The following is a 16,139-nucleotide window of genomic DNA, read 5'->3' on the forward strand; positions in this document are numbered from 1 at the left end:
AGAGAGAGAGAGAGAGAGAGAGAGAGAGAGAGAGAGAGAGAGAGGACGGCTAAATCAAATTAATTAGCTCCTCCATCTCCAGGCAGCCACTCAGGCATGCTGTACTGGCGAAGAGAGAGGGGGGTGGGGGGTGTTGGCATAAGAGAATGGGAGAAAGCGAGATAGGACACGGTGGAGGGGTGAAAAGCCTGCTGTGTATGTGCGCCATTCAAGAGGACGGGCAGCGGAGGGGAGGGGTGCATAATTCTCAGATAAGCGTGAGGGTTGTTTTGCTGGAGCCTCTGCTCGGTCATGAGGAGGAGGAGGAGGAAATGGCTGCGTGCTGGCTGACGCTGTGTGCTGCTGTGCTTCAGGCCGACGGTACTTCCTGTTTCTAGACAGCCTGTATTTGGAGGGCACTGTACTGTAAACAAGCCTGCTTTCCCCCCCCTGCGCGCCTCTTTAAATAGCACTTCAATCAGAACCTCCCGGAAAGACGGGGAGCTGAGAAAGTCTTGCGGATGAGAAAGAAAAAAAAGAAAAGATGCTCAGGGTATGAGGTAAACTTATCCTGTGATCAAAAAACATCAATAAATAAGGATAACTCACTAATAGCACTGACATTACAAGAAAGGGGAAAAGAAAAGCATTAAAACAGTAAAAATAAAAGAAACGACAGATGGTTTGAGCCGGTGGCATCATGCCAAAGGAAACAAAACAGCAGAGAAACTAAAGACAAAAAAAAAAAGTGAGAAAAGAGGAAAGCAGGCAGGGCGAGCGGTGAGGCCAGGGAGACACACTGCAGGCAGCATGTGGCCACCTCTGAGGCTTTAGTGTGCGAGAGAGAGAGAGAGAGGGTGAAGGAAAAGGCAGCAAGGGAGGGAAGGTGAGAGAGCTGAAGAAGGGAGTCAGAGAAAATATGAAGGTTTGAGCGCAAAGTGGGAGGTTCAGACAACAAAAGGAGACGCTTCAGTGAGGGAGGAGAAGCACCATGTGACTACAAGGGTGGACTTTACAGGAAAGAGGTTGGCCGAGTTCATTCAGAATGAAAGATCCAACATTTAAGTTTATATTCACGTCTGTCCAAAATGTCAACACATTTTAGCCTACGAGGCATTTATGTGAAATTGTCATAATCAGCGCATGAATTATTGAGTTATGGCCCAAACCGTGTTCAGTGAGGTCACAGCGTGGAGGCATAAAAAAAAAAAAAAAAAGAGGCTCCCCAAAAAGAGGAGAATCATGGTGTAAATGGCGAAGGGGACGACAGACTCTGCCAGAGATCAAAACCTTTAGGAGAAGACAGCAGCCGGCAGCTCAGTGCAGCAGCGTTGCGTGGACGAGCCTTGGCTGCACTGTGAGAACCCCAGATTAGCACTAAGCCGATTGCAACGCCAGGTAGGATCAAGAGCAATTCATTTAGCACCCAGATAGTTCCAGGAAGAGGCTGAAAGCACGTTAACAAAAACGCAGATCTCCTGCAAATCTCAACAACACTGGCTGACTTAACATTCCTACTTTCAGGCCGGCCTCTACAAATTAGCCGCCCCGCAAAAGAACTAGAGAGCAGGAGAGAATTTGGAAGGCCTGAAAGGCTGCTTGGACGATTAAAAAAAAAAAAAAAAAGGAAAGGATAAAAAGAAAGATGAAGACGCTTGGCAGGGGCTAACATCAGCCAAAACAAACACCCGAAGAACAGGACATTCTCTAGCGCACAGAAATGGGCCGGCCTGTTCGGCTCCAGTGAGCTCTCCGAGAGAGCGTGCCTTTGACACTACGTCACCCATTTTTATTAGAAAACAACCTCCTGTGTGCATAACTTACGGCGGTAAATACAGCCGAAGACATCTCTTTCTCATTCATATAATAATAACAGGCAAAAAACACACACACACAACTTACTGAGGCCCACTGTCTCTATTTCTTGGTCAGCAGGGATGTTTTATTTAACTGAGTTGTTTCAGGAAAAGGAGATGTTATCTGTTTTAACCCAGAGTGTGGTTATAGTTCAGGCTTTTTCATTGTAAATCAGATTGATAAATAGTCTGCTCCTCCTACCATGCTTTGCATCTGCCCGTCTGTTTCTCCCGCCCTCCATGTTCGCCTACTTTATTGTGCTACACGGACTCCCCCTTTCCTGCCTCCCCCACCGACCCCCGAAAACACACACACACTGTCGGGCTTCGACGTCAACAGACAAGAGCTCCCCCTAGATACATGAATCCTCACCCCACCCAGGAAGGAAAATGTATATACTATATGAATATATATATATATATATTCAAAATATACCTAATTATAGCTAATGTCAGAACTTATTTCTTTCTTTTTACAACATTACTGTGATGCCTGCTTTAAAATAGACATGTTTAGCTCTTAAAAACCCCACTTAAAATAAATTAGAATACAAAATATGACTAATTCCATCAGTGACATAACAGAAAATGTAGGCAAATCTTAAATATATCCGAAGGTGAGACAAAAGTGGGGTTCTCACATGTACAACAATGCTATATTGTGTAAGACGTGAAATAATTCATCTGTATTTATCAGCTTTCAGCGCCTTAAAATTAGTAGTTATAATTCCACATATTTAAGGCTCTTCCAGCTCTTGAAACATCCAGTATGTAGTAAACTTACATGTTCTAGTTGCAGTCCAGTGGTGGAGGAAGATATCAGATGCTGTAAAAGTAATAATAGTGTCAAAATACTCGCACGTTAATGTCCTGAATTTAAAGTTTTACTCGAGTAAAATCACACAAGTGTCACCAGCAAAATATACTTTAGGTATCAGAAGTAAAAGTACTTGTTTTACCGAATGGTTCCGGTTACAAAATGAGATGATTAATAGCATTTCACAGCTGTCGCTTGGAGAGGTTGTGCAAATTTTAGCAACTTTATATCACATCATATACATGACTACAGTGTTGTACATTTATCTTAAGGCAATTACGAATTTGATGGAGTTTCTTAAGGGCATTTAGTTGTCATTTGTTTATGAAATCTGTTGGCACGGTATACATGCTTACAAGCGATCCCTGATTGTCATATATTTCACTTGTAATACTCAAATTATGAGAAGATGGGAGGTAATTGCTTCTGATATCTTCTGCATGAATCCTTTACATACAGTGCTAAACTATTCAAACAAATGTGGATGAATTCCTGGCACACTACAGACCTGACAGTGGGGCATCTGTGCACTGACCTCCTTGCAGCAGTAGAGGGAGCACGTTTGACAGCCTGGCAGGACTCGCTTCCGCATTGAAAAACGTGGGTTGTGCAATGTCTTTGCAAACGCCAATCATTCTCAGTGTGAGCCAGAGGAGGGAGCCAGCTGGTCAATAATGAATCCTTTGTATAGTCATGGTATTGCATGGCACATGGTGAACAAAGTGATTCACTGTCACATTATTCTATCATGTCAAACATGGCCTGCGTGCAGTTTTACAGTCATTAAAATGACTTGGTTTGACTCCTTAAGGATACTGCAGATGTGGCATCAATCTTGGCTTCTAGGCTTGAATGATGTCTTTCTCTGCTGGACCTGCCAAAAAGACATGATGGCAAAGAGGTATGCTCATGCTGGTAGCAGCATAACAAACTAAGCTGTCCCATTACACACGAATTCAGCATTTCAACAGGACTATCTTAAAAGGAATTTCGCTTATTACTGAAGAATAAAAACAAACCCACAGTCCACCATGTTGGTTCAGTGTCTTTATTTAAACAAAAGGCAGTAAAAATATTACATAGTCATTACATTTGATAAACACTACATCATAGTTAGTTTATGCAATCATAGCACAGATACTGAGATTGAACTAGCTTTTACTTTCACTTCTTTAAATGTATGAAGAATATATCTCAGCACCTTTTGCAAATAACACAACACTGCTTGAATGGTACAATGGATATTTATGGCTCTCAAAAGGCTCATACATTAACGATGTGTACCGTTCTGCTTTTTGACAATTATAGGGCCATTAACACCGGGTAAACTTGTTTACTTCCCTTGGGCCTTACTAAGGAGAGCTGACCGGATAGATCTATTGTGTAACAAGCTGACGGAATCTCTGAGTCCATGGGGACAAGATTAATGTTTTAACTAACCTATAAACACCTAGCGTTAAACGTCAACGAATCAAAATATTGCGTAAAGAGTGGGATACCTTTACAGTCATATTCACTGTCAAATCAGCTGTAAAAACAGTTTATTTGACTAAACGGCAAGCTTCTCCTTTCAATAACAGACTAATGGTCCTAACTTCAAACAGACAGAGTCAAGACCACTGAAATACCGGTAATAGCTAGCAAAGTTTATATCCCATCACGTTAAAATTAATGTAATAAAACATTCACACAGCCGCTTCTTATTTAAAGCTCGACATTTTGTGAAAATGCGCAGTTATGTGTCCAGTCAAGTTAGCCAACAAGAATATCCCAGACTCCATTTTTCTCGTTCACAACAAGAAGCATATCGTCAAACACCGCCATGTTGGGTGCTACTGGAATCCAACAATGCTAGCTAGAATAGCCCTTATTTATGTCCTCAATGCAACGTTATAAACACACCACATACCCGTCAACTAACGTTACAGCCTTTACACTAAGACAGAAGTTTACTCGCAAAACCAGGGCTTTACTCAGCTAATGTAGCTAATAATTAGGTTACTGGTGGGCAGCTAGCTTAGCTAAACGTTTTGTCCCTTAACGTTCATTACTGGCTACTTTACCTTGTTATATTAAGACATCTTCTGAGCATAACGCCACTTTAACACGGTCCATAAAACATCTAAAGCCAACAACATTAGCTACGCACAATAAATGTTGCGATTGTGTAAAATCAGACAAAAAGCAGGGGACATACGGTCGTTGTCGGCAAAGTAGCCGTTAAGCTAAGTGAAGCTAACGAGATAGCTACAATGCTAAGAGAGGAAAAACGTTTGTATTTAACATGTATTCAGTTAGCTCGTAAATTACTAGTAGCAATCATGCTTTTGAGACATGAATAAGTTAGTGGGCAATTAAATACACAGATAACTGATATTACAAACGAATGTTACTTAGCTTTAACCGCCAAAACGACGGTATTTCAGACTGCTTTCGAAACGTGGCCTTCGACAATGTCTTACATTTTAACAATAAAAGAAAAATACATAAAAACAAATTAACAAAATAATTGCAAGTCAATTACACACAGAACATGTTCGTGTAAAAATTGTCAAAGGTTGTTCAAAAAAATCATGTTGAATGAACAGTTAAGGCTTCCCCCAGACTTTCCTGTAGGGCGTACGGAAAATCCAGTCCACTGGCCGGACATCACTCCCAGGCGAGTCCGAGGCTTGCAACAAAGTCCGAGACATCCAAAAATGCAGAGGACGAAAACCCGAGAAGTCGATGTGTTTCTAAAGTAGATAAAAAATAGTCCATGATACAGTGTTTCGAGATGAAAATATCGTGTATTTTGACTATTTCCCCCTGTTTAATCAAAGGTCTTAACAGGCCTCAGCCCTGAGCCTCTTTTCTTAGAGCCCAGGCTGATCTACAGCGAGACGAACGGGACAACAGAGATTTTTTTTAATTTTGCTCTGAGGGAAGAAATTCACATCGGCCACATTCGGCAAACATCGGAGGAAGGGCGGGTTTTGTTGAAATTATTCTGAGAAGGTTCATTTCTTCATAGCCATTGGTCGTCTATTTTGTACTCATCAATATTAATAAGAAAACGGACGAATCGAGAGGGTTTTAATTGGATATTCATATTTCACATGCAAAGCATACGTAGCACCGCCTACACTGTTTTAATAAAGCCAATCAGGGTGAGTTTATATTAACTCAACACCCGCCTGTGGTTCTGATTCGTTAAAAAAATAAACGTGCTCTCTGATTGGCTGTACGTGTAACTAAATTACTTATTCATACAACTGTCTTGAATGGCCAATGAGCGTTTTACTACGGAGATCCATGTCCCACCCTCTGAAGAGTCAGCCCCTGTCTTTCTGAGTCAGCAACCCCGTAGTATGTACTCAGTCTATAAAACCAAGCGTTGAGCTGCTTCACATTCAGAAGCGCTCAGAGCGCTCCAGAGGGTAGATCAAAAAAGGGAAGGGAACAGTCGGTAGCCATCATACTTAGGACCTAAACAGTAGTAACTTGGTTATAAAGGCTAACGACAGCAGAGGTCCCTGAGATATCGCCTTCGGAGACTTTCCGGTCACCGTTGGCGGACTGACCAGAGTCGTGGTGGCAATTTAAAGGCTGTTCCTGCTCACAAAGCGGCGTGCCGAGGAAGGACGCGTCTCTTTGAATACACAGGATGCACGGACCGCCCTCCGGCGACAGCGCATGCCCATTGCGCACGATCAAGAGAGTTCAATTCGGCATCATCAGCCCAGATGAGCTTGTAGGTTTTCTTTTTGGGATATTTCATTAATTTATCGGACATATCACACATCACATAGACAGTGTCTTTATTATTCTTGTAGCTTAACGTTTGTGGCATAAGACATGGTTCTGTTTACAACGGTAAATGCTCGCTGTTAGCCTAGCATAGCTAACTAGCTATGTCAAGCTGGTGGAGCTCGTGCTAACTAGCATGTTGCAGGAAGTTTGAAAAACTAAGCACAACATTCTCAAAAACGGATCCATGCTATCACATGAATTAAACTCCCTTTTTATTTGTACAATGTACCTGGTAGGCCCATCGGTAATTAAAATGTTTGCTTAATTTATAGCTTTTCGTCATGGACATAGCTCGCTTGGTTTATTACAAACTCGTCGCATTGGTCTGTTTATTCACACAATAAATTAATAAAAGGGTACCTAAACAAAGTCCGATATGCATGTTTTCTTCAACTCAGTATTGGATCTTTAGTAGGTTTGAATATTATATTATGTTTATGTAATTAAGCATAACGTTTCATATGGAAGCTGTTTGTCTACAGAACTTTATTTTTGCCAAACTCAGCTATCGTTTTAGATTTATTTTTTTTTTTTTTACATCTGTTAATTTAATTGATGTTTAGCACTGAATGTTGGATTATGGTTTATATAAACCGTTTATGTACATTTCGATTTTATTAAGAATGCTTGTAGAAAATGAATATTTATGACTGAAACATATGCAGAGGATGGTAGATGTTCAGCTTATTGTATGTGTAGATATATTTACTCATGAATTATGTCTTTCTCCCCAGAAACGGATGTCGGTTACTGAAGGGGGAATCAAGTACCCCGAAACGACAGAAGGTGGGCGCCCTAAACTTGGTGGCCTTATGGACCCAAGACAAGGTGTCATAGAACGGACTGGAAGATGTCAGACATGTGCAGGTATAATGTCGTGTTAGCATTTCATGCTGAATATATTAGCGATCAGTTGGCTACTGTCCCTATCTGCATTACCTGATGACATAAACATGGTTTTTTTTTTGTTTGTTTCCTCAGGCAACATGACGGAATGCCCCGGCCACTTTGGGCACATAGAATTGGCAAAGCCAGTTTTCCACGTCGGCTTCGTAAACAAGATCATGAAGGTTCTTCGATGCGTCTGTTTCTTTTGCTCAAAACTATTAGTGGATTCAGTGAGTACAAGATAATAATCCACTGATATTTCATCATAAAAGCACAATTTCAGTCTTGTTTACGGCTTTTTTGTGATGTTGAACTTGGTCCCATTGCTGTTACCTGCAGAACAATCAAAAGATCAAAGACATCCTTGTAAAATCTAAAGGGCAGCACAGGAAACGTTTGACACATGTGTACGAGCTGTGCAAAGGAAAAAACATCTGTGAAGGAGGAGAGGAGATGGACAACAAGTTTGGAATGGAACAGCAGGAGACCGAAGAGGACATCAGCAAGGAGAAGGTAGTCTTTTTTTGTCACAGTTGACGGGCATTTCGTCTCTCAACATTCACAGCGCTGGCCCAGCTTATTTCTTTCACTCACTCCTTTCTTTCCCCACGATGTGACTTGCACAGGGCCACGGTGGCTGCGGGCGCTACCAGCCGCGCATCAGACGCTCTGGCCTGGAGCTGTATGCCGAGTGGAAGCACGTCAATGAGGATTCGCAGGAGAAGAAGATCCTGCTGAACCCCGAGCGCGTGCACGAGATCTTCAAGCGCATCTCGGACGAAGAGGACTTCATCCTGGGCATGGACCCCAAGTTTGCCCGACCAGAATGGATGATTGTAACTGTGTTACCCGTGCCTCCGCTGGCTGTCAGGCCTGCTGTAGTTATGCAGGGCTCTGCTCGCAACCAGGTAAACTAATTGGACCCCAGGCTGTTTTGTTTTTAAGATGTGTAAAAATGAGCTCTATACCTGACGGCGATGATGAAAATAACAAACCACCAATTAACTCTGTTTATAAAGGATGATTTGACCCACAAGCTGGCTGACATCGTCAAAATCAACAACCAGCTGAGAAGAAACGAGCAGAGTGGCGCTGCCGCTCACGTCATAGCTGAAGATGTCAAACTGCTCCAGTTCCATGTAGCCACCATGATTGACAACGAATTGCCAGGCCTGCCAAGGGTCCGTATTCACTTCCTTGTTGCCTTAAGTGTAGAGTTAGATTAATACCCAGTACAAGATTCAATTTAGTGCCTAAATAACAATTCATTTTTCGTTTCACAGGCAATGCAAAAGTCTGGCCGCCCTCTCAAATCCCTAAAACAGCGTCTAAAGGGGAAGGAGGGCCGAGTCCGAGGTAACCTCATGGGCAAGCGTGTGGACTTCTCTGCGCGAACGGTCATCACCCCCGACCCCATGCTGCAGATCGACCAAGTGGGCGTACCACGATCCATAGCGGCCAACATGACCTTCCCGGAAATAGTCACACCCTTTAATATCGACAGGTCAGCTGATTCAACTTAATGTGGGAAAACCTATTTCAAAAAAAATCTCCTCGTGAAATTTTGCTGTAAGCTAATTGATTCTGATGACAATCTTAGATTACAAGAGCTGGTGCGAAGAGGCAACAGCCAGTACCCAGGAGCCAAATACATCATCCGCGACAACGGAGACAGAATTGACCTGCGATTCCACCCGAAACCAAGTGACCTTCACCTGCAGATTGGCTACAAGGCAAGACTGAAATACTGATACGCAGCTCCAGAACCACGACTACTACTAAAACTATCTTTTGTTAGATGATGACCTGAAATATATATATTTTATACTAACGCAAACTCTCTGTTTAGGTGGAGAGACACATGTGCGACGGCGACATCGTCATCTTCAACAGACAACCTACACTACATAAAATGTCCATGATGGGGCACAGGGTGCGGATTCTGCCGTGGTCCACGTTTCGACTCAACCTCAGGTACCAAATCAAGACCATGCATAGCTGGCTTTGATAATTGCATAATAGTGATTTTCGGCATATTAATTTGGTCTAAATATTCCTATGCGGTTGCGCAGTTCTAACGTCTCATCCTCTGGTCTCTCTCCAGTGTCACCACTCCATACAACGCTGACTTTGACGGGGATGAGATGAACCTCCACCTGCCTCAGTCCCTCGAGACGAGGGCAGAGATCCAGGAGCTGGCCATGGTGCCGCGTATGATCGTCACACCCCAGTCCAACAGGCCTGTCATGGGTATCGTGCAGGACACCCTCACGGCCGTCCGCAAGTTCACCAAAAGAGATGTCTTCTTAGAGAGGGTAAGGGATCGTGACTGGGGGGGAGGGGTCACCAGCCGCTGTTTTGTTCTGGCCGTAAAGGGTCTTAACACTGTGCCTTTTCTCCGTCACAGGGTGAAGTGATGAACCTCCTCATGTTCCTCTCTACTTGGGACGGGAAAGTGCCTCAGCCGGCCATCCTCAAGCCCCGTCCTCTGTGGACGGGCAAGCAGATCTTCAGCCTAATCATTCCGGGACACATCAATGTGATCCGCACACACAGCACCCATCCCGACGAGGAAGACAGCGGCCCTTACAAGCACATCTCGCCCGGGGACACCAAGGTACAAGTCCCTGATTAATCGTGTGGGGGGATTCGACAATGGCAATGACTGACAATGCAAGTGACGTTCAACTCATGTCACACGCAGGTCATAGTGGAGAACGGCGAGCTGATCATGGGCATCCTGTGTAAGAAATCTCTAGGAACCTCAGCCGGCTCCCTCGTCCACATCTCCTACCTGGAGATGGGCCACGACATCACCAGACTCTTCTACTCCAACATTCAGACGGTGGTCAACAACTGGCTGCTCATCGAGGGTAAGCGAACATACCCAAACATTAGGCAGTTATATTTTTCCATAATTTGTATTTGTTGTTTTCCCTTTAAAATATTTGCCTAGAGTTTACTCTTGATGTGTTTTCCTCAGGTCATTCCATTGGTATTGGTGACTCTATTGCTGATGCAAAGACCTACCTTGACATCCAGAACACCATCAAGAAAGCCAAACAGGATGTGATAGAAGTAAGCACAACACATCTCTACAACCCACAGAATTACTAAAATGGGGTTATTGCAACGTAGTTCGACCTGTGTTTATATTTCCTTTGCCTCTTTTTCTGCCAGGTCATCGAGAAAGCCCACAACAACGAGCTGGAGCCGACCCCCGGTAACACGCTGAGGCAGACCTTTGAGAACCAGGTGAATCGAATCCTCAACGATGCTCGTGACAAGACGGGATCCTCAGCCCAGAAGTCTCTGTCTGAGTACAACAACTTCAAGTCCATGGTGGTGGCTGGCTCTAAGGGATCAAAGATTAACATCTCACAGGTAAAGGGAATCCATCTAACCTCACAATAGATGAATGATAGTGTATTGTACATCTCACCGCTCATCCTACCTTCCTTGTTCAGGTTATTGCTGTGGTGGGGCAGCAGAACGTGGAGGGTAAACGAATCCCCTTTGGCTTCAAACACCGCACGCTGCCTCACTTCATTAAGGATGATTACGGTCCTGAGAGCAGAGGCTTTGTGGAGAACTCCTACCTGGCTGGCCTGACTCCCACAGAGTTCTTCTTCCACGCCATGGGAGGCAGAGAGGGTCTTATCGACACAGCTGTCAAGACTGCCGAGACTGGTGAGTCCAGGCAGCTGGGTGGGAGAGCGCAGGAAGACACGAGTAGAGTTATGGCTCATAAATATACATGGATGTTTTTTTTTAACGTGGTAAATCCGCTCCTAACTCACCAGGTTACATCCAGCGTCGTCTGATCAAGTCTATGGAGTCGGTGATGGTGAAGTACGACGGCACGGTGCGTAACTCCATCAACCAGGTGGTTCAGTTGCGGTACGGCGAGGACGGCCTGGCGGGAGAGAACGTCGAGTTCCAAAACGTGGCAACACTCAAACCCTCACACAAGGCCTTCGAAAAGAAGTAAGTCACACGGCCACACACTCAGTTTTAGTCCCAAAGTCCCAAATGTTACAGCACACATTTACCTAACCATGTGCATGATCTTTTCTCTTTTCGTCTAGGTTTAGGTTCGATTGCACCAATGAGCGAGCGCTGAGGCGGATACTGCAGGAAGACGTAGTGAAAGATGTATTGACCAATGCCCATGTGCAGGGCTCGCTGGAGAGGGAATATGACAAGATGAAGGAGGACAGAGAGGTCCTCCGAGCCATTTTCCCCACCGGGGACAGTAAGGTGGGTGCTCGCATCTGTAGACGTGTCTCTGCTCTTTTAGTAGTCTCTTGGTGTGCCACGTGAAATGAAAAATATTCACATACTGCAATGTTTCCCCTACGCCTGCAGGTGGTGCTGCCATGCAACCTGGCCAGAATGATCTGGAACGCTCAGAAGATCTTCCGCATCAACATTCGAACCCCGACAGACCTCAATCCTCTAAGGGTGGTCGAGGGTGAGCTCAAAAATAACAAACCTCATTAACCTCTACGAATGATACATCACCGCTCTGTTTATTTGTCCTCTGTAGACGTATCTGTTAACTAGGAGGCCGTGGCCTGACCTCAGGTGCCCTTTAAAGCCGCGTAGCATAACAAGTAGAGCAGTTCAAGTCGTAAAAGATCTCTTACAGCATCACAGTAGGAAGGATTCAATTTTATAGAATTTTTAGACGAAACAAAACTACACCAGAAAGCCTCATAAATGTCAATACGGGACGCGATGCAGCCACGACACAAGAATGGAAAGAACTTTGCATGTCTTTGCAATCTCCAGGTCTGCAGGATCTGAGCAAGAAGCTGGTGATTGTGAATGGTGAGGACCCGCTGAGTAAACAGGCCCAGCAGAACGCCACTCTGCTCTTCAACATCCACCTGCGCTCCACGCTCTGCTCCAAACGCATGACCGAGGAGTTCCGCCTTTCCACAGAGGCTTACGACTGGCTGCTGGGAGAGATTGAGACCAAATTCAACCACTCCATCGTAAGTTCAGCATATCGTTGTACCTTTAACATTGAACTTTGATTGGGGGGAAAAAGATACAATTTCTCTACAATCTCACGCTTTCCTCCGTCCTCAGGCTCACCCGGGTGAAATGGTCGGCGCTCTTGCTGCTCAGTCTCTGGGAGAGCCGGCCACCCAGATGACCCTGAACACTTTCCACTACGCCGGCGTGTCGGCCAAGAACGTAACACTCGGCGTGCCTCGTCTAAAGGAGTTGATCAACATCTCCAAGAGGCCCAAAACACCCTCGCTGACGGTGTTCCTGCTGGGTCAGGCAGCCCGTGACGCCGAGCGGGCCAAGGACATCCTCTGTCGACTGGAGCACACCACGCTGCGAAAGGTGAGAGAGGGAAAGTTACCGGTCGTCCACGACCCTTCTTGCCTCGCCAAAAACAACTTCGGCGGCAACTAAAAGTCTGCCTTCTCACTTTAGGTGACGGCCAACACCGCCATCTACTACGACCCCAACCCCCAAAACACGGTGGTGGCCGAGGACCAGGAGTGGGTGAACGTCTACTACGAGATGCCCGACTTCGACGTGACGCGCATTTCTCCCTGGCTGCTGCGCATCGAGCTCGACCGCAAGCACATGACCGACCGCAAGCTGACGATGGAGCAGATCGCGGAGAAGATCAACGCAGGTGGGCACACACATTCAGTCGTCTGTAGTTTTAACGGGAAAGAGGTGGTTTTCCCCGATGACACTTTTTTGTTTTTCCCTGCAAGGTTTTGGAGATGACCTGAACTGTATTTTCAATGACGACAACGCCGAGAAGCTCGTCCTGCGAATCAGAATCATGAACAGCGACGAGAATAAGTTCCAAGAGGTGAGCATCAACATTGCATTCAGTATCACCCTCTAGCCAGTTCCAATATTTATCACAAACACCTGTGGTTTCTTCTTCTAGGACGAGGAGGTGGTGGACAAAATGGATGACGATGTGTTCTTGAGGTGCATCGAGTCCAACATGCTGACAGACATGACCCTGCAAGGCATTGAGCAGATCAGCAAGGTAAACATACACACACATTAGCATTCACCTACAAAGCTGTCGGCAGTAACACGAGAGAGACACCCGTCTGTGGCTATAAGTCAACGGTCACACTCTTCTCCCCCAGGTGTACATGCACTTGCCCCAGACTGACAACAAGAAGAAGATCATCATCACGGAGGAGGGCGAGTTCAAGGCCCTGCAGGAGTGGATCCTCGAGACGGACGGCGTGAGCCTCATGAGGGTCCTCAGCGAGAAGGACGTCGACCCCGTCAGGACCACCTCCAACGACATTGTGGAGATCTTCACGGTACGAAAGCATAGAACTTAGCTCTGTGTCAGCTGTAGAATCACAGCGGGTCAAGAGAAATATTTGTTCTCCCTCTTCTCTCTCTCTTACGTAGGTCTTGGGCATTGAGGCCGTGCGAAAGGCTCTGGAGAGGGAGTTGTACCACGTCATCTCCTTTGACGGCTCCTATGTCAACTACCGTCACTTGTCTCTGCTCTGTGACACCATGACCAGCCGCGGTCACCTGATGGCCATCACACGTCACGGCATCAACCGTCAAGACACGGGGCCGCTCATGAAGTGTTCCTTTGAGGAGACGGTGAGAGAACGATACTTCACTCAACTACTGCCGGTTATTCAAAAAAGGACAATTTTATTAAGTATTAAACATTTTCCTCCTCCAGGTGGATGTGTTGATGGAGGCGTCCTCCCACGCTGAGAGTGACCCCATGAAGGGTGTGTCGGAGAACATCATGCTCGGCCAGCTCGCCCCGGCGGGTACAGGATGCTTCGACCTGCTGTTGGACGCTGAGAAGTGCAAATACGGCATGGAGATCCCTACCAACATACCCGGCATCAGCGTGGCTGGACGTGAGTGGGGGGGGAAATGTTTGTCGGATATAATCCAGAATTGTTTCTGTTGTAGATGTAGTGTAAAGAGCTGTGATACTTATGTTCTGTGTCCGTCCTATTTGCAGCCACTGGAATGTTCTTTGGCACGGTGCCGAGTCCCATGAGTGGCATGTCTCCTGCCATGACCCCGTGGAACACCGGAGCGACACCGGCCTACGGCGCCTGGTCTCCCAGTGTCGGTGAGTGTTTGCTCAGGTTGCTTCGGCTCCTCTTTTTTGGGGGGTGTGTGCGGGGGGTTGGAGGGTTCCTTGACTGAGTTTCGGCCTTTTGTGTTTTTCCTCCAGGAAGCGGCATGACCCCTGGAGCAGCCGGCTTCTCACCCAGTGCAGCGTCGGACGCTAGTGGCTTCTCTCCGGGCTATTCCCCGGCCTGGTCTCCCACTCCCGGGTCCCCGGGATCTCCAGGACCGGCCAGCCCGTACATCCCATCTCCAGGTTAGACAGAATAGCTTATTAATGACCTAAAATATTAAAAAAAACTTCCGCAATATACAGTATTTAGATGATGGAAGAAAGAAAAACAGAATTATTGAACAGATATTTATGCAAACACGATTTTCTCCACCCTTTTTCTCCTTAGGTGGAGCCATGTCACCTAACTACTCCCCCACCTCCCCGGCCTACGAGCCTCGCTCCCCCGGAGGCTACACCCCACAGAGCCCCGGCTACTCCCCGACATCGCCCTCCTACTCCCCCACTTCTCCCTCTTACTCCCCAACCAGCCCCAACTACAGCCCGACATCCCCCTCCTACTCACCCACCTCGCCCAGTTACTCCCCGACGTCTCCGTCCTATTCTCCCACGTCTCCGTCTTACTCCCCGACGTCTCCCTCCTACTCCCCCACCTCCCCGTCCTACTCTCCCACATCCCCCTCCTACTCTCCCACCTCGCCGAGCTACAGCCCGACGTCGCCGAGCTACAGCCCGACGTCACCCAGCTACTCGCCCACCTCGCCTTCCTACTCCCCCACCTCCCCCTCTTATTCTCCAACCTCTCCATCCTACTCTCCCACCTCCCCGTCCTACTCCCCCACATCTCCCTCCTACTCGCCGACCAGCCCGAGCTACAGCCCGACATCGCCGAACTACACGCCCACCTCGCCCAGCTACTCCCCCACTTCTCCTTCCTACTCCCCTCCATCGCCCTCCTACTCCCCCACCTCCCCCCCATACACCCCCAGCTCCCCCTCCTACTCCCCCACCTCCCCCAAATACACCCCGACTTCCCCCTCATACAGCCCCAGTTCCCCGGAGTACACCCCCACCTCTCCCAAGTACTCCCCCACGTCGCCAAAGTACTCCCCGACATCGCCGAAGTACTCGCCGACTTCTCCCACCTACTCGCCAACAACTCCAAAATACAGCCCCACCTCCCCTACCTACTCCCCCACCTCGCCCACATACACCCCCACCAGCCCCAAATACTCCCCCACCTCCCCTACTTACTCCCCAACTTCTCCCAAGTACTCGCCCACGTCTCCTACGTACTCGCCCACTAGTCCTAAAGGCTCCACGTACAGCCCCACCTCCCCCGGATACAGCCCCACCTCACCCACCTACAGCCCGGCCATCAGCCCAGACGACAGCGACGAGGAGAACAACTGATGAGCCGCGGAGGAGGAGGAGGAGGGGGGGAGGCAGCTGAAGGAAGCCGTCACCTCACGGTGGACACTTGAAGGAACCCCGACACCTCGTGGGTGGACACCTGAAGGACAGCACCTTTTTAAACCAGCTGGAGGTGGCGGTGCTTCTAGCCACAGGGGTCCTAATTGTGATTGTTTCTCTTTTGGGGAAATCTCTCCTTTGGGACCTCTGTTATGCTCCCGTCTTTACCATCAGACCCCCCCCCCCCCCCCCCCCCCCCCCCCCCCCC

General features: G+C 47.1%; 1 protein-coding gene across 1 annotated transcript; it reads left to right on the forward strand.

The window, feature by feature from the left end:
* Positions 1-6,298: 6,298 nt before the first annotated feature.
* Positions 6,299-15,969, forward strand: polr2a (RNA polymerase II subunit A). The gene is made up of 29 exons (XM_031851316.1): positions 6,299-6,385; positions 7,179-7,311; positions 7,426-7,562; positions 7,672-7,845; positions 7,959-8,240; positions 8,352-8,513; positions 8,616-8,836; positions 8,933-9,065; positions 9,182-9,306; positions 9,437-9,647; positions 9,740-9,949; positions 10,037-10,205; positions 10,316-10,410; positions 10,513-10,716; positions 10,800-11,022; positions 11,136-11,319; positions 11,421-11,592; positions 11,701-11,806; positions 12,127-12,332; positions 12,430-12,693; positions 12,787-12,994; positions 13,080-13,180; positions 13,262-13,366; positions 13,473-13,655; positions 13,750-13,953; positions 14,039-14,225; positions 14,333-14,446; positions 14,552-14,701; positions 14,847-15,969. The coding sequence occupies exons 1-29, from the start codon at positions 6,299-6,301 to the stop codon at positions 15,869-15,871; spliced, it is 5,775 nt and encodes a 1,924-aa protein (XP_031707176.1). The 3' UTR covers positions 15,872-15,969.
* The last annotated feature ends 170 nt before the right edge of the window (positions 15,970-16,139 follow it).

Source organism: Anarrhichthys ocellatus, unplaced genomic scaffold, assembly GCF_004355925.1.
Source record: "Anarrhichthys ocellatus isolate YVR2014 unplaced genomic scaffold, GSC_Weel_1.0 scaffold11, whole genome shotgun sequence".
Taxonomy (NCBI): domain Eukaryota; kingdom Metazoa; phylum Chordata; class Actinopteri; order Perciformes; family Anarhichadidae; genus Anarrhichthys; species Anarrhichthys ocellatus.

What these genes read in the sequence shown, in the direction of transcription:
- polr2a (XM_031851316.1), top strand. Translation starts at nt 6,299, where the DNA reads ATGCACGGACCGCCCTCCGGCGACAGCGCATGCCCATTGCGCACGATC. An exon ending in CGGCATCAGCGTGGCTGGAC is followed by an intron (nt 14,226 to 14,332) that starts GTGAGTGGGGGG and finishes TCCTATTTGCAG; the next exon opens with CCACTGGAATGTTCTTTGGC. An exon ending in CGCCTGGTCTCCCAGTGTCG is followed by an intron (nt 14,447 to 14,551) that starts GTGAGTGTTTGC and finishes TTTTTCCTCCAG; the next exon opens with GAAGCGGCATGACCCCTGGA.